The sequence below is a fragment of the Gavia stellata genome, chromosome 3, assembly GCF_030936135.1.
Source record: "Gavia stellata isolate bGavSte3 chromosome 3, bGavSte3.hap2, whole genome shotgun sequence".
Classification (NCBI taxonomy): Eukaryota; Metazoa; Chordata; class Aves; order Gaviiformes; family Gaviidae; genus Gavia; species Gavia stellata.
The window spans coordinates 82,908,468-82,934,971 of record NC_082596.1 but is presented as its reverse complement, the minus strand read 5'-3'; the positions used below and the strand labels follow the sequence as shown (position 1 = coordinate 82,934,971).

At 43.3% G+C, this 26,504-nt stretch overlaps 1 protein-coding gene across 1 annotated transcript in view; it reads left to right on the top strand.

The window, feature by feature from the left end:
- MYO10 (myosin X) overlaps nt 1–26,504 on the top strand; it is a 132,420-nt gene that overhangs the window by 19,033 nt on the left and 86,883 nt on the right. The window contains exon 2 of the mRNA XM_059815725.1: nt 21,292–21,450. Within this exon, the coding sequence (XP_059671708.1) occupies nt 21,340–21,450 (111 nt within the window). The 5' untranslated portion in view covers nt 21,292–21,339. The remainder of the gene's footprint in view (nt 1–21,291; nt 21,451–26,504) is intronic.

Below are 26,504 nucleotides of genomic sequence, written 5' to 3'. Positions count from 1 at the left end.
CGTGCTGAGGTCGAGGGCCTCTGCTAGGGAAAACCTCTCATATTCGTGATTCACAGGGCTGCATCAGCAGGATCTAGTGCAGACCTGTCTTAACAGAAAAAGCCTCTGATGTCAAAAAGTGGATTTCTTCGGAGACCAGCGCTTGCTTACGCTTTGTCAGCAACCCAATATGTCCGAGTGCTCGAGTTACCTTTCTCTGAACTGCAGCAGACAGAGGGGATCACCCATTTTTAAAAAGGGTAGAGGGAGGGCCCTGGGAACTATTGACCTGTCAGTCCTCACCTCTGTGTCTGGGAAGATCATGGAACAGATCTTTCTAGAAGCTATGCTAAGGCACATGGAGGACAGGGAGGTGATTTGAGACAGCCAGCATGGTTTCACCAAGGGCACGCCTTGCCTGACCAGCCTAGGGGCATTCTATGATGGAATGACTACATCAGTGGACAAGGGAAGAGCTACAGATGTCATCTATCTGGACTTCTGTAAGGCCTTTGACACAGTCCCCTACAACATTCTTCTCTCTAAATTGGAGAGAGATGGATTCAATGGGTGGACTGTTCAGTGGATGAGGAATTGGTTGGGTGGTCACATCCAGAGGGTAGTGGTCAATGGCTCTGTGTCCAGATGGAGACCGGTGGTGACAAGTGGTGTCCCTCAGGGGTCTGTATTGGGACCAGTACCGTTTAATATCTTCATCAGTGGCATAGTGGGATCAAGTGCACCCTCAGCAAGTTTGCAGACGACACCAAGCTGAGTGGTGAGGCTGAAATGCCTGAGGGATGGGATGCCATCCAGAGGGACCTGGACAAGCTCAAGAAGGGGGCCCATGTGAACCTCAGAGGTTCAACAAGGCCAAGTGTAAGGTCCTGCACCTGGGTCAGGGCAACCCCTGTCATCAGTACCGGCTGGGGGATGAAGGGACTGAGAGCAGCCCTGTGGAGAAGGACTTGGGGGTACTGGTGGATGAAAAGCTGGACGTGAGCCGGCAGTGTGCACTTGCAGCCCAGAAAGCCAACCATATGCTGGGCCGCATCAAAAGAAGCGTGGCCAGCAGGTCGAGGGAGGTGATTCTGCCCCTCTACTCCGCTCTGGTGAGACCCCACTTGGAGTGCGGTGTCCAGCTCTGGGGTCCTCAGCACAGGAAAGACACGGACCTGTTGGAGCGGGTCCAGAGGAGGGCCACAAAAATGATCAGAGGGATGGAACACCTCTCCTGTGAGGACCGGCTGAGGGAGTTGGGGTTGTTCAGGCTGGAGAAGAGAAGGCTCCGGGGAGACCTTATTGCGGCCTTTCAGTACTTAAAGGGGGCTTCTAAGAAAGATGGGGACAGGCTTTTTAATGGGGCCTGTTGCAACAGGGCAAGGAGTAATGGTTTTAAACTGAAAGAGGGTAGATTCAGGCTAGATATAAGGAAGAAATATTTTATGACGAGGGTGGTGAAACACTGGAACAGGTTGCCCAGAGAGGTGGTAGATGCCCCATCCCTGGCAGCATTCAAGGTCAGGTGGGACAGGGCTCTGAGCAGCCTGATGTAGTTGAAGATGTTCCTGCTCATTGCAAGGGGGTTGGACTAGATGGCCTTTTAAAGGTCCCTTCCAACCCAAACCATTCTATGATTCCTCACTGGTACTGAACTTGCATGGATATAACTGACTGTTGGAGGTCTTTGTATGCTTTGTCTGATCACCCGTATCTTGTTTGTCAGTGTGAATATTAAAAAAAAATGTGTGAAGATACCAGTATAAAGATTTGTATTTGAAGCTATTGTAATGCAGAATGACAAATAAATAATGAATCTTTTATTTTAATAGTTGGTAAGAGTTCTACTGTGCTGAAAGGAAGGAATATATCTCTCTCAATGGATTCTTTTAGGAAATAATCTCTTCTTTTGCAGGTGAAATACTTTATACACATTTGTGTTACAGTGTAAGAAACCTGCTTTTAGTGCTGATGCGTGTTTTGATGATGAAGGAGCTTGTGATACAAATGTTAAGGCTTTTTTTGTCGGATCACAGCATTTTTTTATATTTTGCAGTTGACTTAAAGTCAGTCATTAGTTTTGAGTCACTTGGTGGTGAGTCAGCTCAATACTGCATGACTGATTTGTCATGTCATCTTACTATTTTTTCATAGTCTGTTGAGATGATCATTGGGACTGCAACTCTGAAGTCACTGAGCACTATTGCTTTCTTGTTAATGGCAAGTGTGACCCTCTGTTGAATTGGCTTGTTACGCCTCAGTTCCATACCTTCAGGCAGTGTTTAGGGCAATAAAATGACTTCAAATAAAATACTTATTGGAGATGCTTGTGTATGTAAGTCCTACTGATGTGATGCACATTTTTGTCCTTCTTGTTTTGGACTTTCTTTCACCTTTTTGTTCTAGCTGTGGTGAGCGTAACCACTCACAGAGTCGTTACAAAGCACAAGTCTGTCCTTTAGTCCAGAGCATTTGAGTTTTGAGAAGAGATTATGTCTTTTTTAGAGTCCACCTGTGCTGCATGTGTTGGAGTAGTGAGAGCCAGTTTTGCACTGCTGTGTCCGCAGATGCACTTTGCTCATTTGCAGCTTCATCAGGCATCTTTCTTTACTGGTGAGGATGGGTTTCTGTGATTGCCTTGATATCAAGCAGAACTGCAGTCCCGTGGCCACACTCGAACTTGGGTATTAGGTGGCACCTCTGTACCACCAGCTGTATATGACTGTCCAGTTATTCCCATCCTGTGCTCTTCACTTTCCACACTACTGATAATGGCTTTCGCTGCACATTGTATACTGTGGTACGTTATCGGTGCCATGGGCTTAATGGCTCTGGGATATGGACAAGTGAGGCTGGGTACCACACAGAACGTCGCTAAACCTAGGCTTTTAAAAATGAATGAGACAAGAGTTGGGGGCCATAAATCTTGTACAACAAATGTCTGTGCCTGCAGAAAAGTTTCTACTGCTAGTTTAAATGAATATTGTGCATAACAAAAGGCAATATCCATACAGATGGTAATAGATGCAAGATATTTTAGGGGGAAGGAAAGAGATTTGCAATATTTCAGGGCTGAGACTTTGCTAAATAGAAAATAGACATACCTAGATTCAATTTCTGTGTTACAGAGCTGCTCAGATTAAAAGATCATAGCGGTCTCTCCAATTTCATAATCTTTGGCTGTAGGATTGAAACATGCCCTTGTTTCTAGAAACTTCTGATTTAATCTGCCAGGCTGAAGATACATGTAACAAAAATCATTGCTTTGTCAGAGCAGGAGAGAGTTTACGCGTAGAACTAAGTTGCTGAATTTGGCCAGTGAGTCTAAGCCTAGGTCTCAGTTCTGAAGAATACACAGATGAGACAGAAGAGGGGCAAGAAATTGCTTGGATCATGTTAGGTAAATACTCTTAGGGTAAGGTAACATTAGTTAGGGCCCTGGATAGCTAAATTAAATGGTTATTTAACGTGTCCTTTTTCTTCTAATCTGACGCTGTTTTTTTCTGTAGGAGGATTTTTCAAAGTTACAGGTTGTTTGCTGTACAGCAATAGGTTAGGGAAAATACAGCCATCAGCTTGTAAGTTACATGGATAAAATCACTCCGTAATTTTTTTTTCTTCTACATACCTTGTAGCAGAAGTTGCTTTCCTTCCTCTCACCTTAAAATGAAGAAAAATTAAATAGAAGTCCTTGCTCACCGTGTATTCCACCAGGAATCATAATGAAGAACATAATGAACTTTGCAGACTATTTGAAATTTACAGTGAATTCTAGCATTTAGAGGGATAAGGGCTGGGATGTAAAAAGGCAGGCAATCCGCACACTTTCCAGTGTCCTGCAGTGCAGGGTGTCAGGACTTACGCTCGCCTGGGCTTGTTTACCATCAGTTCAGTTCTGTCCCAGGTGGACATGCTGCTTTATTCCTTACTCTCTGAGCCTGTTTCACATTAAGGCCTATGTGCTATAAGTACCTGTAAAAATAAGAAGAGTCAGTTGGTATGCTAACAGGAGGACTGCACCCTTGAAAAGATTGTGCATCTAATAAGCTGAGCATGTTTTGGGTGGTGAGAGGGGTCACATCTTTAAGGGAAGAGAACATTGATTTTGATACGGGAAAAGACAGCCTTTTGTCACTTGCAGGAGGGTTTTCTTCATTGATCTCTAAAGCTGAGTTTTAAGAAGTTATATTTATCAGAAAACACAGTAAAATAAATTGGTTTGGGTAGTTGAGAGTAGCCTTGGAAGGTAAGTGAAGGGCAACGCTCTTTGCTAATACACAAGACTGCCAAGTCCATGTATCTCTCTCACAACCTTTCCTCCCATGCAAGCAATCAGAAAAGGTGGTCCAATTTTAATCCGCTTCTTCTAATCTGTTTTTAGTAACATGTCAGGGTAATCTCACCATATTTCCTGTTGAACTTGTATCTAACCCTCATTTTAAAGAATATAGACTGGGGCTTTTACAGCTTCATGTGCTTGAGGTTTGTCAAGGTAAATTCAAAAATAAACAACAGTATCCTTACAAAGACAGAAAAATGCTGGTGTATTTTTCTTTGCAGCAAAAGGTTGGGTTTTTCTTTCCAGGCCTATAAACATTAGAGTTATGTGTAAAGCTACCAAGTAATTCTCTGAATATAAGACATCTTTCTTGTCTGCCTCCTTCATAATTCTGGCACAACAACTGAAGAAGTACTGTCCTTATGTGGGGGAAAAAAAGATGCTATGAATTGCTCTTTGCTTGTATCACGGGAACCAATTGTAATGGGGTTTCTCCATCATACATGTACATGCTATTTGGCATGTAATACAAATGTGGTTTTCAAATGTAAGGACAGGCTAGCTGTGGAAAATTAAATTGCACACACACATTTTAATAAGCAGGCCACCTTCTTGTGAGTTAAATTTGCTCTTTTGTTTCTTGCAAGGCAGGAGGTTCATAGTTCATATGCAAACCAGACCATTTATATGTTGATTTTATGGGAGTGATTTACAGAACAGTCTGTCAAACTTCTGCAGCCAAGAGCAACTTCTTTTCGTTGCCAGTATATAACGCATGTTCTCACACATGTCAAAGCAATACCCGTGCCATGCAATGAGACTTATGATGTGCCTTTGAAAGATAATTGCATCTCTTGACCACTCCATCTGCCCATACTTGTTGATTCGTGCACTGCAATGACTGATGCATGCTCCAGTCTGCTGGGCAAGTTTTAGCAATGCCACTTACTTACCTTTTCTTAAAAGAAGTCTGCTACAGGAGTATGGCCCAGACTGGGCATATCCAAACCTCCTACCCGTTCCTTCCCTGCCTGCCCCTCCCCCCAAAAAAGACCTTTAAGGTTTCATATTTAACATCCACAGGCTCTTCACAAGTGCAATGAAAAGAGATTCTTACATGAACAGTAACAGAAAATTAACAGAAATACATGCAGTATTATCTCTACGGATGTAAAAAGGGGAACTTGCAGTGGGTCTAAGACAGACAGAAGAAAAGCTTTTCTTAAGCCATTCTGTGAATCTCTTCTGGCTCCTGGGCCTGCTATATTCTTGCTTGTTGTAATAGAACCAAGCAAAAGAACATAATATTGTTTTCCCCAAAACCAGACATATTAAAATGCAGTAGTGTTTTCATATTTGTACTTCAGTATCTCCAAGAGGTCTCTCCATCTTTGTGCCAGACACTGTAAAGTTTTGTAGCAAAGAGCTAGCTTTTTTCCTGAAAAGCTTTCAGTCAAAGAAAGAGCTCACTTTGTATACCCAACAATGTGTACTTTATTTGAGTAATAATCAAATTTACTAGCATGCTTTTGAGAGAACCTAAGAAATTAGTGCCTGACTATATAATCAGTCTGACTAATGCTCCTGTTCAGTGCCAATTAGAAGACGACTGTGGTGTGCTGCTTGTAAATAAGCAGCTTCTCTTTTTCCAAGTCTAAACTTAAAGATTTTGGACTTTGGGATAAGTATGCATTCATGCCCACTCCAGTATTTTCTTACAAATGAAAGTTGCATGTGGGCTTGCAGTCCAGACAAATACACAAATTTCTGAGTTTACACATTTCAAGTGTACTTTCCTTCTCATTTCTGCACCTTTTCAAAACAAGATAAAATAGAGGGGTTTTGTTTATTTAATAGATGTGTCTGTCTTCTTTTTTTCACTTCTTCTTAATCCACTACTTGCCTTTTTCTTCACCATGGTTTCATGATGATTGAATCACTGTGGAATATTCAGCTGGTTTTGTTGATCTTAAACCACATCAATTCTTGGGCAGAGGAGGTCTGGAAAACTTCAGTTGTGTGGTGTGTTGTGTGTGGCCCCCCCCAAGTAAAGAGCTGAAAAAAAGTAGCTGGAACAGGAAAATCTGAAGATATCATAGATGAACTGTCAGTGGTACTTTGTCAGTGGCACGCCTCCGACTCGGCAAAGGCTGGCATGGGGCCACAGGAATCCTCCGACTTCAGCTGTGCGCAGGGGTGGGGGATCTCGGTTGATGGGAGCTGGTTGGGCTCTCAGGGCATGGGTCTGGGTTTCGCGGTTGTAATGAAAATGCTTAACCGACTCGGCTGCTATCTTACGATACGTGCAGCTTTGTTTCATGCTTGTCCAAACCTGTTTCGTTCTTTCTTGCAGCAAGCTCTCCTGCTGCAGCTAACAGTGCTGGGGGGTGGTGATGGTGGAGAACCAGTCCCAATTATGCCAATTTAATACGTTTCAGATTTCCTCGCTGACAACGGTTGTGGCTCTCTGTGATAGCTCAACGTAACAAGACATGTTGGTGGGCACCTTGTTGCAAGAATATCATGCAAATGTGAGAGCCCCGAGTGTCTTGAAGCTTTAACCTTTGCTCTGTGCCACAGCTAGCAAAGTGCCTCGGTGGCTTTTTAGGAGGACCTCGGTGTTGAAGAGAGCGAAAAAAAGCCCTTGGGCAACCGGCTGACATGTGTAGCGATACTAACTGACCAGCAGTGCTTCTCTAGGAGCTGCTGATGATCATCTGCTGGAGCCTGCTGCTCTTGTCTAACCACAGTAGTCCTGGAGAAAAGCAAGAATCTAAGGGCAAAATACACTCTGTAAGACCTTAAAATAAGGTGGCTTTGTGCTTTTTGAAAGTAATGAGGTTTATGCTGATTTTTGATGTTGAAACCTCCTCAGATTATAAAAACAACCACCACTTTTTGCTTAGTGTATAGAAATTCAGAATTATTCCAGCTTCTCGCTCCTTTCCCCTATCTTTTACCTGCCATCTACTATTTCTGCCAAGTTGTCTGAGAGACGGTAACAGCAGAGGGACCCCCATCCCTCCTGGGACCAGTGGATGCTGCACACGTGGTGGGTGCAGTGGCCCGTGGTTGTCTGCGGGCAGGGAGGCAGGGTCCCTTGCTCCTTCCCTCTGCAGACACAGTGTCCTTTGCATGGTCCTGCTAGCAGGGCATGCAAGAGCAGTGCCCCTTGGGAGGGATTATTGCCGAATTATTATTTCGGAGGATTTGCAGGCTTGGGCAGCCATCCCTGCAGTAAATCATACACTGGCAGGTTCCTCTCCAGCATGTGGAAGCTCGGATATCTAATTTTTCATTTCTAGACTGAAGCTGAAAATCTGGTTTACAGCCAGCTCCTCATCATCTGGGAGAAATGGGAGTGTGAGACACCTCAGGTTCACACAGGACATGATGGGAAGAGGAGTGTAGCCCTACCTAACCACAGAGCCAGCCCTGTGGACCAGGCTGTTGCGGTTCACAGTGTCCCAGTCTCCAGGAAGACTGGCGCACTGTGGTGCAGAGCCAAAGCTGGGCTGCTCTCTTCATCTCTGCTCCACTGTGGCAAAGCCAGTAAATCTTTCCAGTATACTGTATGAAGCCTTCTTCTGTCACAGCCTCTTTGTCCCCTTTTGGCACTGCCATGGGCTGTAGTGAGCTTTACTGCTGGGTCCAGGGAGATTGGTAGTGAAGCCAAGTGAACGATCGATCCCCTCTTACACCCAGGCTGGTTCCACACACGGACTCTCCTGTGTCTCTGGACTGTACGTACCAGGGTCCTGGTTCACACACTTTGTTCGGAGAAAACTCTACTCGTGCTGTATAGAGCCAGCTAAAATTTAGCTCCAGCCTAGACTATGAAATATGGCTAAAGCATCTTCTGTCGCTAGATTGTGCTCTTCTTGCTAATGCTTATACAGGTTTCGTGTGCCATATAAATGGCACTGGCTAATTCTGAGTGTCGATGTACTACCTGCACCTATTTTTTGATTTGACATTACTTCCATGTTAGCAAAAAAATTTTGTTGATATTTGGGGTGCATTTTTAGCCAGGGGAAACCATGCTGTTGTGGGACACAGCACTAACTTGGATAGGTTGAAGGGCAGTTTTGGAGACCTGCTGAGGGCTGGTCTGTCGCTGTCTACACTATAATTACCTCTGGTGTCAGAACTGGGCATGTAGGTAAGGAGGGGTCACCCCTTCCCACTGTTGTCTAAGGGCGTCTTCCAGTTATCCTCAGTCAGAGCTGGAAAAAATCCCCATTGCTGTTTAACTGAATTAATGGCTGTAGCGACAGAGGGAGTGGCCTTGCAGTGTTCTCCTCGGTTAGCCCTTTCCTGAAAGGCTGATGAAAGCATCGTAAAACCTAACTTTGAAATAGCATAGCCTTGTAAACAAGGCTACCATAGAAACTGTACCGTATACTTAGGTTTGGGGAAAATGCCATGTTTTAAGTTCACCTGCCCATAATTCTGCTTTGAACATTCTCCGTTGTGTGTTATGTGTCATCATGTACGTATTTGTTTTCATAGACAGGCGTCCTTAGGAGCTTACTGAATTCAGGGCTTGAGTTCCTCCCCTTTCTACCTCCCACCACCTGTGTAAGTTACCATTATACACCTACAATTTTTGGGGAAGGGAAGTTGCATAGACAGCTACCTCGTTAAAGGACTGCTTCAGTGAAGAAGCTTTGAGCTGTGAATAAAATATGTCCTTGGCTGTCTTGGTAGCATTATGGCTGTGTCAAAACCTCATACCGCAGGCAACCTGCAAGAAAAAAAAGAGGTAGTAAACACTGGCTTAATGAAAAATACTCCTCTGATCATTTAAAACACAAAAAGAGCATGCGTGAGGGACTGATGTTCAAGTTAGGGCGTTTGCACAGTCTTCCCATTTTCTGGGTTAAAGCAACAGTAAGTAGTGGCAAGGGTTATGGGTAGGAGCAGGGAGTACAGCTTGCCAGTCAAGCGGGGTTTTTGCCTTGTGTTTACCAGGCAATTGGTGATACTGTAGAAATGTTATTTTGTGATATTATGGAAAAAATATTAAAAGTTACTTTAAAAAAAAAAGAGAAAGGGACTCTGGCTTTTGTTGTCCATTAAAACGAGTAGCTTCAATTCAGATGTATACTTTCAGGATCTCTGCAAACTCATACAGAGCTTTGTACCAATCTCACATACTCAGATTTTTTTATTCTTGTAACGTAAAAGCAAAGAAAACTAAAAGTATTTTTTTAAAACAAGCAAAGATGATACTAGACTCCTATCAAAATTTCGTCAGAGTTGCAGATTTTGGAAATTAGTCCCTCAAAGATCATTTCAGAGCTCTGCTAATTCACTGTTATGTTAACCTTTTGCCTGTTCTGCTGCTCTGGAAACCTGTCAATATGGAAAGATCTAAAAGGCTGTTTTAAATTAAGGCGGGAAAGTCACACGGAAGCAGACACATTGCCATTGTGAACAAAAAGTCGTGTGATTAAAAAGTGATTTGAGTACAATTGAATATTGTTGCTGTGAGGTGTGCAGTGTTTACCAAAAGAGAAACCAAGTCAAGGCTTGCAGAAATTAAAATAAAACTGAAACATACTTAATTTATGAGAGTTTTATAGTTAAATGTTGTCAGGAGATCCTAAAACTGAGATTGCGTGTATATGAACTTCCCCTGTGCTGGTGCAAGTTGTCGTGTCTTTAATTCACAGAAGGCTTTCGAAGTGTTCAATGGAGTGGGCATTTTTGCCTTCAGCACTGGATTTCTGAGTAACGCCTGCCAGTATCCTTTTCTTGCTTTATATTATTTTATTGCCCTGATGTTTTAGGGTACCTCACATAACTTTTACTTCCCTATTTTCAGTAAGAGCTCTACTTCATTGTCTGCCAGCACTGGTGCGTTACCTGTAATGTTAGGTCTTCCCTTGGATGTGGGCAGGACAGACAGGGAACCAGTTAACTTAGGTGCACCTCTGCCTGCGTTTCAGGGTCTAGGCAGTTTCAATTCAAAATTACATGCAGGCATGAATTGGAAAGCAAGTTCTTGCATTGCCAGGCTGGCTGGTGCAGGAGGGTTGGCTGGGACAGGGTGGCTTCAAAGGGACGGGAGGTGGTGGCAGGAGAGGGCACCAGGAGGCGAGGGAGGGAAACGGAGAATGTAATGGGGGGGATAAACGAGTGCAGATAGGGGAAGTTTGTAGGAGATGGTTGTTGCTGGAAAGCCCTGGAGGAGAAGCATGATTTGCTCCGTTGCCAGTGGTGTAAGACCCGCAGGAGGAGAAGGTGGGAGGGAACTGGGGCAGTGCAGGTCACTGCTTGAGCCTCTGTGGGTGATGGCTTTCAGGACGGAGGTAGTCCTGGGTCGCGAGGCCTCGCAGGCCTCCTCCCCGACTGGTGCGTTGCCCTAGGAGCGTGCCAGATCCTGCGGTGGATGGCTGTGTGTTGCCTGCACTGGCCCTTCTCCAGCCTGGCTCCTGGCTGTGTTGGTTGCCTCATGGCTTGTGGTGTGGCAGCCCCCGCACTGGAGCCTGCTGGGGTGCTCCTGCGCGTCCGTCAGCCGGCGAGCCCTGGCCGGCACCGGAGGCGGGAGCCGTGAAGCTGGAGCTAAAACCGCGGTGTCCGGCTGAGGCTGACCGGAACGGAGGGGCTGGCCGCTACCTGGTGGGAGGAGTGAGGGAAACCCAAACCCTACGTTGTCTCAGCGCATCGGAATTTGCCAGCAAGACCATCCATTTCCATGTAAAAACCTTTCTTCTGGCTCTGTTTTCTTTTTCTTTCCTCTCAGCCCTCTGCAGCAGCCTTGCTGAGGGTGCGCCCCAGCCCGGCAGCTGTGGTCCCCCTTTGCGGGGAGACCAGCTGGGTCTGGGGTGCTGCAAGGGCCTTTCAGTCTTCATCGCGGGTGCTGTGGCAGAGTCTTCCTGGTTTTGTTAACAATATGATGGCGATAAATGCCACAGACTAGCCTAACCACAGCTTCCCGCCGAGCAGCTGTGCCTGGCGGCAGCTCCCCAGGCAGCCCCCTGGTCCCCCTGTGCGTGCCTCCGGGCTGGCGGCGGGCAGGGGGGTCCCTGCAGGGTTTGGGCACCACCGGCACCCGCAGGCCGCAGGGGCTGTGCCGGTAGCCTGGGCAGGGTCAGTTCATATGAAGTGTTGGGCTGAGAGGAAGGTAGAGGGATGAGGCCAAAAGGCTCACCTTGGCGTTGCTCAGGGCTCTTTTCGGTATCCCCGAGGGCCTCGTCAGAGTATTGCCTTCTCCAGTGCGCCTTCCTTCAGGACAAGGCTTGCTTTGCAGGGATGGCCCCTCGGAGCTCCGGCTCCCATGTAAGCATTGCTTCTGGTTTCATTACTGCGGCGCTGCACACAGGCTACTCCTATCCTAGACTCGGAGGCAGTGCAGTCAGCTGCCTGCGGGGCTTTTTTCTTTCTTTTTTTTGGTCTTTTTTTTTTTACTAGAAAAAGACCTATTGAGATTAATTGCTTTGTGCCTCAAAAATGCTGGTATAATTTGTAGGCTGCTTATTGAACAGAGTTGTTCCAGTTCTTGATAGCGGGGTGTTTTATTCAAATTCAGTCTTGTTCATTCAGTTGCAAATAGTCATTGTTTATCTCATATGAATCATTGAATAAATATGAGTTTGAAATTGAGAGTTTCACTTGAGCTCTAACTGATGTTGACAGTCAAGCTAATGTTTTCAGTGCCTGGCATTGTCCATAGATGCATTTTCCATTGTATGGAAAATGGTGAATAAAGGGTGAGGGGTGTTTTTGGGTCGGGGTTTTTTTTTAGTGTTTTGGTCGTCTTTCTGAGAAGAGGAAACCATCAATTTTCATCTCCTTGTCCTTGGAGCTAGTTAAGGCGATATGCTTTGAAAGCAAAAGGAGTATTGCTATTACATCTGTTTACTGGGTGCTGCTTACAGTAACACTGACTTGGGGGTGCTTTTGGTGGGGTGTCCCAAGCCAGACGGAGGCGGGAACCCATGGGGATCGTCAGCCCAGACCTTCCTCTGTTCCTCTGCTACATGCTGGGATTTGCTCTCTGCCTCATCTTGCAGTGCCCTGCAGGTTGGAGGCCTCTTCCCTGTCTTGCTGTGTGGTCAGAGTTGGCTTCCAGTTGAGACCCTGCTGTTGACCAGCTGTCTGGCAGGGAGCCAAAGGTCCATCTTGTGGTACGTCTCCTGTGTCCTGCCCTTGGACTACTTCACTTGGTACAGTGCTCTGGGAAAGCCTGGGCAGCTGCAATCTCTTCACTTCTCAGTTCACAGAGAGAAAGGGACACTTTTCCATGCTGAAGCAAGCACTGGTGGTGTGCCAGGAGCGTTTCACGTTTTTTGCAGTGCCGTGGTCATGGCATTTGTAGGTGGGTGGACTTCTTAAAAATAGAGTTTTGCAACGTCTTCAGGTGCTGTATAACTATAGGTTATACGAGGTCGCTTGCAAAGAAAGTTAAATTAAAGATGCACATTTTTTTTTCTTGTAAGAATTAGCATGGACTGCCTAGAGGCTTACTACAGTATAATCTAGGTAAAATTGATGTGTTTAATTTGAATTAAATTTCTTTATTGTCTGTGTAGGCAAGCTCAATTGAAGGGTCATGAGCACTGAACCTGTAATTGGAAGCTTGTTCGTACTTGATGATAGAGCTTGTCTGTGAACGGAAACAGGTTGGTGTGTGGAATAAACTACCTTGAAATACCTCTTGTGGAATAGGCGTTAGGAGGGAAGCCTTGATCAGACAAGCTTATTGACAGTGGTCAACACATAGGGAAACAACAAAGAGGTGCGATTTTGTGGGTTTGCTGAACTCTGCTGCAACAATGACCAGGATTGCCATCCTAGCAGCTTGCTTCCCCACACAGTGGAGCTCGGGAGCAGAGAGGGATATTCTGCATGGGTGTGACAACCTGAATGTTGTAGTAGGAAAGCTGTTCAGGGGAGGTGCTGCAAGCCATCACTGGTGCTGTTGCTGCTGGAGGTTGGGGAGAGGGTGGAGGAAAGCACCAGGACAGGCTCCCAGCACTTGAACCTGGGAGTAGCTCCTGGCCCAGGTGTCCCAGATCCCAGCAAGTCTGAGAGGTGTTATGAAAGGGAGACTGAGGGGAAAGGTTTGGAAGACGTTTGATTGATAGGAGGAGGAACAAAGACTGCAAATGGCTGGAACTGAAGCAAGCAGGGGACAAAATAGAGGATTATACACAATTTATGGGTTGTGTGTTACTCAGCTGATTTGGTAGGTACCGTAACGTGCAAAGTGGACATTTAGACATTTTGCATTAGAGGTCAAGATTAACATCTAACTGGGAAGGGAGGCTGGGGAGTAGGGTGATTCCCAGGGTAAATGGGGAGGAATTTCACCAAATGAGTGGGAAGTAAGCTGGTGCTCCGTTGATGTGTGTATGGGATATTGGCTTGAAGAAAAGGATAGTGTTAGTCACAGTAGTAATGGTATCAGTTTAATTGTTAATATTTTTTTCTTGACATCAACAAATGCCTTAGATAAAACTATTTAATTTTCCTCCATAGTTTAATAGATAAGAAACTTCATTGTGGGGTTTTTTGTTGCTTTGAAAAAGATTAAATTATATTTCATCAAAGCAAGCCTTGGGCCCTTGTACATCTTGTTGCCTGAAAGATTGTTTTGGGACAATGGAATGTATGTGTAAGCTTAGCTGTTACAAAGAAATAGTAAATTACCAGACAAAAACATTGCTTGGGTCATACTCTTGTCGTGAATAACCGTAGAATTTAAAATGTCAGTAGTTAGTCTGCTTTACATTGGTCTTAAACTGCGTTTGATTTGTAAGAGAGCCTCCTTGTCCTGTATTTTAAGTATCTACTTAGACAGTAGATCTCACCAGGAAAAAAGAGTAAACTACTAGATTTTTATTTTTGTTTTTAATCTCTGGGTCCTTGGGCTTGTCGTGATTTATTTTTCTCCCTGGAACACTGCATTCCACAGCTTGTAATGTGAGCCCAAGGCCTCTTTTTTCTGCTTGGACTCATGTATAAGGACATTTTGTAAGATTTATTGCATTCTTTTAACTTCTAAACACGAGGGAAACACAAATGATGATCCTCAGTTCAGACCAACAGCAGAGAATGAAAAAAAAATTGATATTTTTAAGTGGGTGTTTCTCTGTACAGTCCTGTGTATTTTGCTGGGCTATGCTTATCTCTCTGCTGTGGGGTCAGTGACCTTAAGCAAAAAGATGCCTTAGAAAACTGAGGTCGCTGATGTCTTGAACATATTAGCCAAGTCCTCTGGAGTTGCTGTTGAATCGTGTGGATTTTCGTGGGCATCACTGTAGCAGTTGGGATTAACCTTGTGGAAAAACTCACATAGAGCAGACCCTGGGGCAACGACAGGAAGGCTGATTGCTTCAGTTTTTGCATCATGATTAGTTTTGCTTTCTGGTGTCTATGGGCTGGCCATAGTAGTACATGCTATAGTAGTTGGTTTGCTAATATCATAGGCATTATTGAAAAAAGTTTGGTCGTTTGGTTGTATCTTCTACTGTTTGTAAACCTGCCTCCCAGATGACAACTGTACAATACCTCCTCGCTTTCTCCTTCCCTATCTTACTGAATTTTATGTTTAAACTACTGTATTTTACATTATCCCTCTGGTTATATGGATTTGAGCAACTTAATTTAAATCGAGTGCATGACAAGACTTCGGTATTTCTGTTTTCCATGTGCAAATATCAGTATTATCTTTTGTCATACCCTCCAGTTTGTAGAGTACGTCTAGGGCTCATAAGAAGTGTTCTTATGTAGAAAAGGGCAGCGGAGGGAGGTTGGTTGCTCTTTTTCTGTTACCCCTACCAAAAAACCCCCTCTTGATTTATTGCAACACCATCAGTGACAGGGACGTGCCAAGCTGCGTAACTGTTCCCAAGCACTGCAGCTTGCAGTACTTGGCATCGGTCAGACACCACCACATCTGGCATGCGTTATCAGCGGTGAAGCAGATGGCATATGACAGGCTGAAATGGTTGCTGCCCGCGTGGTGGGTGATGGCCACGAGGGATGGCCTGGCTCAGGGCCGCGGGCGGGAGTCTCGTCCCCATCTAGAGGCAGCAGCCTCTAGTGCCCGTCACCACCCTTTGCTCTAATCCAAATATCAATCTTTGAATTAAAGAAAGAGACCTGAGTCTGTGCTGATTGGGAGTTGTGCTTGGGAGGGGCAAGGGTTCAGGTCGCTATATAGAAGGGGCTATTTTAAGTGCTCGCAATATGTAAACTTTTCAGTAGATGATCTCGCATGTTTTCAGAGAGCAGATTCAGTAATGATCTAGCTTGGTCAGGGCTTCCAAGATGCAGACAAACCTATTTCTGCCCTTAAATAAAAATTGCACGGAAGTCTTGCTAAAATGAAGATTCAGTCATCAGTCAAATACTGAATTGTTGATTAGGAAACTTTTGGAGGGCCTGATGCTTTCCTCCCATGCAATAATGATCATGAGCATCAGACCAAAAACCCAGCGGCTTGTGAAAAACTCCCTGAGAGATTCGGTTGTGTGTTGGCTTGGCAGAGACTGGAAAGCCTAACTGTGACTTGTAGCTTTTGCAAGAAATGGGGATTGTGCGGGGCTTTTTGATGTGCTTTACCTAAGCACTTAATTCAGCATTCTGCTAAACTCGCTTGACTCAGCTGTTGTGAAATCCCTTGATACCATTTAATGACCTTATTCAAGCAGGGATTTTTGTCACTTGGCATCATGTCACAAACTGATACAGTGAGAGAGAAAGCACGTGTGTTTCTGTCGTTGAGGTCCCACTCTGATGTTCTTTCCTGTTGTTAATAAATTGTATTACAAGTAAATCTTTTATTAAAATACAATTTCCATTAGATCTTGAGCTTAGGGGTAATTTGTCAGTGTGGAAGAATAATTAGACATTGTTTTGTGATATTCCCCTTAAATGGAATACTTGAAAGACTTCTTATTTTTTCTCATGCCAGATTAATTGCGCAGGATAAAAATGTAATTTTCAACATAAAGAAGTGGGGAGTATTCAAGGTCTTCATGCTGGTGGTTTCCATGCTCTTTTAAAAGCATCAGTGAAATTAATTTAATTGCAGTCATATGCCTCAAACTCCTGATTTGCTGGTGGGTTGTTTTCTTTACTTGCTCATTAGTAGATGTAAAAGAGTATATTCATGTAAAATACTAGTCATTCCAAATTGCATGGAGTACAAGAAATGCTTGTCTGAACCAAATATAAAGATACAGACTCATCTAACAAATGCTTGCACGTTGTGGAGTACAATATTGCACTGCTCATGCAGCAGTCTTTATGGATAGGTAGGATATTTATGAATAGGGAAAATGATATATTTGCTAACGCTATCATTTTCATTATATGCCTTTGCCTTAGGATGTGGTTTAGGAGTGGCTGGCTTTCCAGATGGAGTCCCATATGAAATGATTTCTTTATTTACTTATGTTGCTCCACCGTTTCTTAACAAAACCCTTCATGAAACATCAGCTACCAAAAACCCATTTACCTAGTGCTCATCTGCAGTCTCACCTTCAATCTCGGTGTGTGTTGTCGTAAGTTCTCCAGCTTCCTACAGTGCATTAGAGAGCATCTGACTGACATCTTCTGCAAAGAGAAGGTGCTTCCCGCAGCAGCATTTGGGGATCTGGATGGTGTTTCAGAGGGTTATGTGGGAGCCTGTCCTGTCTCTGCAATGCAGTCAGGCCCATGTCCTGGAGATGTTGGTGTGCTGCTGAGGACTTCCCTCTAACTTCTTTTTCCTTCGTCCCGTGTCCAAGGCTAATGTTCTTGTAGTGAGACGACGAATTCACAGAATCACAGAATCACTATGGTTGGAAAAGACCTGTAAGATCATCAAGTCCAACCACCAACCAACACCACCATGCCCATTAAACCATGTCCCACAATGCCATGTCCACATGTTCCTTGAACACCTCCAGTGATGGTGACTCCACCACCTCCCTGGGCATCCTGTTCCAGTGTTTCACCACTCTCTTTCTCATCTGGGTAGTACTTTTGGAAAGTTTGAGTGTCGTTCTTGCTCTCAGTGTCTAGGGCTTGACGTTGTATCCTAGAGCAGATCTGGCAAGTGCTGCAGGTATAACGATGGTTGAGCAGGCAGATTTTGACACTGCTCTGGGTATGTCCCTGTCCTGGCAAGGCTGATGAATTTTACCCAGTTCTGGAGAGAATAGAGTTAGGCTAACAACCCTAAACAGACATGAATCAGGACATGGGGTCATGTCATCAAAGCTGTGAAACAGGCTGTGACAACCAGACCAATATGGTTTGTTTTCACACTTTCTGCATGTCACCCTGTTTTTGATGTTCATTCAAATATTCCTGTCGTCACTCACCTGTCTCTCCAATCTTTCCTTTTTTACTAGAGAAAGAAATCTGACTCAGCAGCATGTGATTACTTTTTTTCAGTCACATTTCTTTTCTTCTTCAAGACGCAGTAAACAGTGCTCCTTTAGCCCATGGGTGTGTGTTCTCCTTTGAGCAAGCTGTTAAAATTTCAGCGTCCGATAGTTCCCTCCTACGTTATTTGCGAACTTGGTAGCATCAGTCCCCTGGCTTTTCAGGTTGCTTCCTCATTTGAGTCCATTTTTGGCATATTCATTGCAGCACTAGTAAGCTGTGGTAGGGACAGTCAAGCAGTTTTGAAGTGTTGTTCTCCTTTCCCAGTTAAATACTCTTTACTGCTGTTTAGTTAGGTTTGCTGTTTTGTCTTGTATTTCTTGAGCTTGTTATTTTTATTGTTGTTCTTTGCGTTGCTTCTTCCTATCTCAATCTCTAATTTTCAATTCCATAGTAACTTTGAGAGTTCTTATTTTGCGTGCTGCCTCTTTAGGGTTTAATTTATAGTTTTCCATGTATTCAGCATGTTTGTTATCTTGGACCATTTATATCTTGAGAGGAAAGACGTTTTTGCTGAATTCTCATTTAGGCTTGTCTTAAATCTTATTCCAAGTTTCCTGCATGTTTTACTTGACCTTCCAGAAATGCTGGCAAGATCCTTGAGGATGGACACTCCTGCATTCTGCCAATGGGCTCCTCTTGAAGTTCTGGAGCCACCTTGTTCATTTTCCTCTTCTGCATGCTGACCCCGCAGAATGGCTCTTGGTTCCTATTTCCTGAGGATTTCAACTGCTGTAATATTTCATAACATGACCTTCTAATTAGTAATGATAGAGTTCAAGGTAGCTTTTTCATGTCTTTATCCTAATAAAGGCGTGAGTCAAGACGAAATAAAACAAAACAGGCCTTTCAGGGCTTGAGCAGCAGGACTGCTAAAAGCCCGTTTTAAGGAAATGAGGTCTGCACATGTGATCCTGCTGACCTGTCTGATGACTTTGATCTTGTTAGATGATACTGACCAAGTCTTACAGTGGATTTAGGAAATCTGAAGGATGCGTGGGTCTGGTAAAAATTAAAAGTAAAGGAAAAGTAACTCCCCAGCATTGGGGAAGAGGTCCTCCTCCTTTCTGGTCTGGGTGGCAGCCATTATAACCGGTCAGTGTGTTTTCTAGCTGGTTGACACATGGGCATATCTGAGTCAGCTCACAGAGCTGTTGCCTCACCCAAACAAGGAGGCAGTGTGTGGAAGAGCGGGAAGTGTGAGAATAACCAGCCTGAAGAAGAGAAAATAGTAGGTTTGAGTGGGAAGGATGAATCTGCAAAGACCATTTTTGATAGTCCTGCCACTCACAAGTCAATCGTCACGTTGTTTTTCTCTGTGGATTTTTATTAATTCCTTATGTTAATAAACATGCTTAGTGATGCATAGGGTGCTCTGCCTACCCTACTAACCTGTGCATCACATATCAAAGAACAAAAATCACAAATACAAAATTTCTCCTTCTAGAAATGTTTTGTTTCCTTTCTGTGTTCCCATGAGCCGCACTCACAGGATATGTGCCATCCCCTTTCCTAATTCTCTTACTGAGTCTATTTTTCTGTTTTAATTCCACACTGATAACATGGCCTTTGTTAAGATACTTACTTTTCTAGGGTTTGCTCTCCTTAAATCCCTTTTATTTCCAAGTCTTCCAGCTTACAATATTCTTTGTTCTGCAGTATGACCTTTGGATTTTTTCGTCATGGTTCTTCTGACTAGGAACTGCAGTTTATTACTCTTGAGATGTAATTACCTCTAATTCCGGCTTGCAATTTGTGTGGTTAGTCTTCGGACTGCTAACACTGTTTTCAGCCCCAAAGTTTTGCTATCCATTGATGCTGTTCACATTCATTCTGTCTGTTAGATATCCGGACCGCTTGCCCCTGGATCATCTACAAGTGGCTGCTTTCTCCATCCTAGCCAGCATCTCTCTGCTGTGTACAAATGCTTGTCCTGTCATCTTGATGGTTGTTTACAACAAAATACGGCTCAGATCTCTTGGTGTCTGTCTGTTTCCCGCAGTTACGGACTGTGCTTTGAATGCTCTGAATCTGTAGGAACTTTCGGATGGTTTACTTGTGTGTCCCGCTGATGTCTGTGCTGCCTTCCAGCACCTGTTAGAAATTTGTTTCCCGGATCTCCTTTCTCCCCCAGCCTTCCCCCAGTACACTTTGTGATAGTGCAAGTGACAGCTGTAATGGTGCAATGGCCTATGCCAGCATCTGGTACAGCCGGGATATGATTTTAATGAACAAATTTCATCAGGCAATTCTCCTTTGTCAGCTGGTGGGATAGCCGAGTACGGAGCTTCGATGTTAAGTGCTGTCTGCGTTCAGCCTCTCGCTTCTTCAGCTTCTTTTTCTCGCTTGTCTCAGCAAGACAAAATCACTATTTTCCTGAATGGCCTCCTGTGATGACACAACTTGTTCAGTCTTTTGTTACTATATGTTTTTATGCTGAAATCCTTTGAGGGGTTTTCTTTTCCCAGGCAGATGTGGCCCCTTGTGCTGCCCCGTCCATCGGGCAGTGCTGCATGATCCCCAGCCCGCAGCGGCAATCCTGCAGTGCTCACCAGCGCTCAGGCTGCCTGTTATTGTGCTTCTTCCATCTGTTTTATAAGTATTATTTCAAAGGATTTTGGAAGGGTTTTTTTTAAATATTCCACATCATTAAAGTATTTGCATTAACCCCACGCTTGACTTTCTTACACTGAAACAGTGCCGTTAGCAGGGACTAGTATTGCCTGAGTAGCATTGGCTATGAGATGCGGGTGTATGTCTATAAGGATGAGCTGCCAAGATGTAAATTAAAAGGAAATGGGAAGCTGAATTCCAAGGCTATTATTTTATAGTCTTTACTGATGTCGTTAGTATTCATAAAAGTTTAACTAGATTGGGATGTGTACATCTTCTGAGCATATTTGTGATAGTTACACAGTAGATACATGGAAGTGTTTTCTGACTGAGTATTTAAATTGTGGCTTTTTTAGAGTTTTTGCAGTCTGTTTGGAACAGGCTTCAGAAATCCATCTCAAAAGTCCATTAATTAGAAATCAGTTCGCCTACTCATTTTCAAGTATCTGCAGCACACTGAACTGGGTGTGCTACTTAGATTAGGAATAGTGACCTGACCCACTAGCAGTCCTGACCGGAGAACTGAATGGAAACAAGTGGATTTCAGATCAAACATAGAAACACTTGCAGCCTATTAGAGCAATAATTTTCATCTGCTGTTTTGCAGTGTAAAACATGTCCTGCCAGAGTAATTTGAGTATAAGTGGGGTTTACTGTAAGGGGTGTTTTTTTGTTTGGTTGGGTTTGGGTTTTTCGGGAACAATTATTGCTTGGTTTATTTTTCTCCTGATAAAAGTCTGACAGTAGTCCAGTGTGAAACGAGATTACATTTGCCCTTAAAAAGGGAAAGACCTTATAGTCCTCAGTCCATTGTCAGTTTTTGCTAGTTTCATATGACTCCCGTATATGTATTTGAGGCTTCAGTTATTGTAAGAGAAGCTTTCGAAGAAGGTATGACTGGTAGGCTATTACATTTTACAAGTCTGTATGCTGATAAACTGGATATGAGTGGGTCTGAAAGCTCCATTCTCAGAGAGGAGTTTCTGAATGTGTGTCTGATGATTATATTTTCTTTGTTTCCCCTCTTTCAGGTATTCACTTATAAACAGAGCACGATCACACACCAAAAAGTAACGCCTATGCATCAAACAAGCGCAGAGAGCGTGGAAGACATGGCAGCACTCGTAGATCTCCACGAAGGCTCCATTATGCACAACTTATTCCAGCGATATCAGCAAGATAAAATCTATGTAAGTTTCTTCTAAAATTAAGAAAAATACCCAGAGGGGATGTTTTTGAATGTGTAAGTGCTGTGTGTGTTTTGCTGTTCTGTGATATCTCACCTTCTAATGTTCTCCAGCTCTTTGTGTATCCACATAGAGCTGAAGTGTCCCTCATCTAGTGACTTCTCGCCAACAATGATGGAACAAGAAGGTAGCTCAGGGCTGGCTAGGCAATCCCTTGGAAACCTTGAAAAACTGGCATGCTACATATGCTTTTACACGTCAGTGACAGGGTTATGTAAAGGGTTCTCATTTTTCTCTTCTCCTTTAGACTCTGTGCCCCAACAATATGTGCTGTGTACGTCCCTGGAGAGGATGTGGTGGGATTTAGTCTGTGACTGCTGTTTGAGATCCCATCAGGCCAAGATCCAATTCTGATCAGCTTCTCCTTTTCTATTATAGTAGACAAGGGGATGGTATAATGATCGTCAAGTTGAGGACCTGTGCCATTAAATACAGATAGTGAGAGTTTGGGGTGTATCAGAATAGGCAGCTGTTTATCAGTTTCAAAAACCAGGAATTAATCCATACAGAATTATTCTTCTCAGCTCTGTAATGAAGGTTTTTGTGATTAGATTTACCTGCTCTGTAAATATTTTCGTTAATCTTGAACTGACTAGGTATGAATCTTTCCTTAATCTGGAACTATGCTAAATGTGAGAAAGATACAAGGAATATTAGGGGCTGTTACAGATTGCGAAATCTCACTTTTCAGTGGTTCAGTGGTTGGTGGTTTTGGTTTTTTGGTTTGTTTGGGTTCTTTTAATTAATAATTGCAGAACATAAATAATTTTTGTTTGTATCACCTGTCTTAGGCCCTTGATTTGGCTGTATACAAGCTTTATTCCAAGCTTCATTTATTAAGCTTGGCTTCTTTATTTTTAAACATGAACATATCTTCATGGAAAAATAAACTTTCCCTGTATTTAGAAATTTCTTTATGATAAAAAGCAAAAAAGGGCACAAAGAAATTACATTCCTTTGCACATTACCTTTAAAGTGGCTAGTACAGGTTGTTGAGGTAGTTCTCTTTACAGAAGTCTTTATGTATGGGTTTTTTTCTCAAAACAAATGAACCATTTTGCCTTTCAGAAAAATCAGTAAACAAAAAATGAATAGTGTATGTGAACAATCCTGCACATGTGGGGAAAAATAGCTACTTGATAAGAATTTAGTTTTCTACCAGTGTTACTAGATTAGAATATAATACTCAGTGTGAGTCAATATAAAAAAAAATGTTTTCTGAGCCATTGTGTGTACTCAGATGGAGGACACTTCCCCCTTTTAAAAAGCATGTGTGTAAAAGAGGGTGATTTTTTGAAGAGGCAAAGAATAGCCTTGTTCTGAAGAGACATGTCCTAGCTTATTTCTTAGCTTGTCAAGGCAAGTTTAGGGTATTCTGATACTTGATGCTCAGTGCAGTGTACGTTTCTAGACAAACAGGTTTGTGTGCTGCTAATGATGACACATCTTCAGTTGCTGCTGAATACTCATTGTCCCTTCAGTTTTGCTAATTTTACTGCTTACTCTTTTGAGTCCACCTCACCTGAAAAATGATTGAAAAGGTGTTTGGAAAAAAGGTGTGTTTCAAAATGCGTATGAACGCATCTCTGTTGTCCTATACATGTAACCAGGACCTGATGTAAGAAGCATCTTCTTTTCTCCCTTCGCATTGGTACCCCACTCCTGCTGTGCCAATGGTAGTGCTTTAGCAGAATGGGGCTCCAGGAACAGAAACCCCAAGAAAAGCTGATTAAATAACTTGAATAATTTTATGAAACTTTATGAGCATGTGCTGTAGGAGGAGGTGATGTCATTGCAAAATGAACGGTGTCTTTTCAAGCTAAAATCTCTTAACTGTATTGAACAGTTTAAAGATACGTCAATGTTTGATGTTAAAAAAAAAAAAATTAAAAAAAAGACTGAAAGGTGCATTAAGCTTGCTTTTGTTGAAGGCATACTCGCAGCTGAAGAAATTAGGCTCCTGGTCATTCTGCTTTGGGACCAGACTACTTCTTGTACAGGACAGTAGAAGCCACTGGAGTTCAAAACTGTCCAGATCGTACATTTGCCTTCTCCCTTCCCTCCAAGAAGTCCTCGCCCTTGGCCAGGAATTGCTTCATCCGTGTAGTGCACATACTGTCTCTTGTATTTGCCTTGGCACCTTGGCTGTATCTGTCCCTTGTGCATTAGGGATAAATCAGGAAGGCATGTGCCCCTCTCCACTCTGAGCTTAGGGGCTGATCATCCCATTGAAACACTTCTTGCCATCCCTGAATATAAACCACCATATAATTGCCATGTCGTGGCTTTTAGCTTACAGGTCCGTCTTTGCTTCAGCTTCGTGCACCTCCTTGTCCGCATCCTGAGTGGGGGGAAAAGAGATGCAAAGTTGTATGCTGGCATTTTTTGAGTTATATGCTTGTAGTATTACAAGCATATTAGCATGGTTCTTGAGTCTGGCAGCTTTTTGTTAGTTTTCTCAGTGGCAAGAAGACTGGGAAGCACCTTTGTACCCTTAATGAAGAATGCACTTAATTAAGACGTACGTTTTGGGGCTTGCTTCTTCACACACACACAAAAAATACACGAAGTGCAATATACTAAATTGTAGTTTAAAGTATATATAATTTCAAAAATACAGAAGAAACAATTAAAAAGAAATTTAAAACATTGCTTTCTCAGGAAGACAATTATTTATGCAAATCTTCCACTGTTAACTTCTGTGTTTGTTTGTATTTGAGGAGCTGTTTCTCCAGCAATGAGCATTTAAGTAATATCTTCAGATGTTTGAGTTCAGTTTAATTTTCCTTTACTTAATAATATTTTTGTCTCACATAATCATACCCGTGTTCCTAAACTCTTTACTACTTCCTAATTAATACTATAAAGATATTTGCTATGGATGCCAAGTTTTGTCAAACATGTCAGTGACTTCCTTTGCTGCTGCCAACAACTGCAGCTATAAAGGGTCAGCAGAAGATTTTCTACATTTCTTGCTGTTTGGCGTGGGAGGAATATTGATTTAGCATACAGAGTAAGTTCATAGCGTGAATGATGCCTGGTTCTGTACTTAATGAGTTGAGGCTCTTAGCTGAATCTGTGCTGTTAGTGAGAAGGTGAATGACAAAACTTGTTCGTGTCTATGTGCAACCATCTTTTTGTGTCAGTGTCAAGTCTGCTGACATCTGCTTGTGATACTTTTTGTCTGAATTTCCGTAAAAGAAAACAGTGCATGTTTTCCCTTTTTGGCCTGTGAGAAGCATGGGATGTATATTCCCTTTCTCGATTACTTAAAGCAGGCTCCTGTTTGGTATGTTTTACGGTTTCTTGATTAATACTGCTTTTGTCTAAAAGTTTGCTTCTGGGCTATCAGCACTTTTGTTGTCCAGGAAAGGAGCAGAGTTAGGATGGTAGTGATCATATGTTGCAGAGGTTTTCATTGCTACTTTCTTCCCCATTTTACTGCACCAGGAAAAACTTGATATGAGAGGTCCAGCTTCTGGACATGGGTGTACGAGGTTTAAAGTCTGTTGTGAACGCTCAGATTAGCTTGCGTGCTAGGCTGGTATGTGGCAAAATATGGAAGGATAAACACCAGAGCTAAAAGCAGAAGGTGCCCATGTTTGAAAACGGAGCCTTTTGTGAAGGCGAATGAGGGATTTTGTCGCCTCTGAAGCAAGGCCAGCACAGGGCATGCAATATGGAGAGGGGAAGTGCTGCGGCGGCCGTTCTTGTCGCTGTTCAAAGGCGAATTGTTCCCAAAGCTGTTGATTCTGGTTTAGTTTTAGTTAAGTACACGTTGTGGAGTAGACTGCCTTAGCCTTGGAGAGGACGCCGTAAACCACACCACGTGGATTGTGCTGCAAGATGCACAAATTATGGTGTTTGAGCTGGCTCCGGGATGAGCTGCAGTTGTCTCTGTGGACAGTGGTTTGTTACTGATACAGGCAAGCAAATTTCAGAAGAGCAGACCAGAGGATTCGAGAGCAGCTTTTGCTGAGGTGAGAGGCGGATTGGAAATAACTGCAGTATACATTGTGCAGGTCAGTATGGAGGTTTTCAGCATCAGACCCACCCTTGTTTGCCTGAGTTCAAGCAATAAACAAGTTTCAGAGCACGTCTGATACTAGTTTTTTCCTTTTGAATTAAGCTCTGAAGTGCCAGGTAGGCACGTTCCCCTTTGAAGTGGTGATGATTCGATGCGTGCCCGTCTTGTTTATGTGGAGAACGTGTACCCGTGCCCAGAGAGCTGTGCTGGGTGGGGTGGGGTGTGGTGGTCCCTCAGCCACCAGCCCCTGATGGGGAGAGTGGCCTCCAGGTTGTCCGGCAGTTGGGTGTGGTTGCCAGGAAGGGTGAGAGAGAACATAACCTATTTTTGCTCACTTTCAAATTAGGACTGCAGCTTGCCCACTGATAATTATAACCATCTGTTAGGTTTGTGTGTCTATGTATAAAAACTTCTGAACCAGCCACGTAGACATGTAGTGCTGTACCCACCACATCCACATCAGAGGGAGGATGATGGTAATTAGGAGCTCAGTTTTTGTGGCTGGCTTCCTTTTTCTCTTCAGCTGAAGCAACAAACATGGAATAACTTGGATGAGAAAGCAACATTTCTCTGATTTTTACAAAAGGTGTTAAACTGGAAAAGTTGTCTCTTCCCTGACAAGGTTGCTTGAAGAGTTTCTAGCCACTTCATTACACTGAATGCTGAGTTATCTGTGCTTAAAAGGTATATTCAGTTATTCATGCATCGATTTTTTAAATCTATTAGTGTTTATTTACTTTAGCAGCATGTTCAGTTGTAGTTTTTTAAACTTGAAGTAATTAGATAGTTTATCTCCCTCGAAGTCGTGAGGGTTCCCTGAGGCAGCTAGTTGATGTTTGTGCAGTATTAATCAATAATCACCGTTGGGGTTTTTTCAAATTCTGTTTGCAGACACAGACACTTTAGTTTCTAGGTCAGTTGCTCTCTGTGACTTGTTTGTCTAGGTTTTTGCGTATTCATTTTTTTCTGA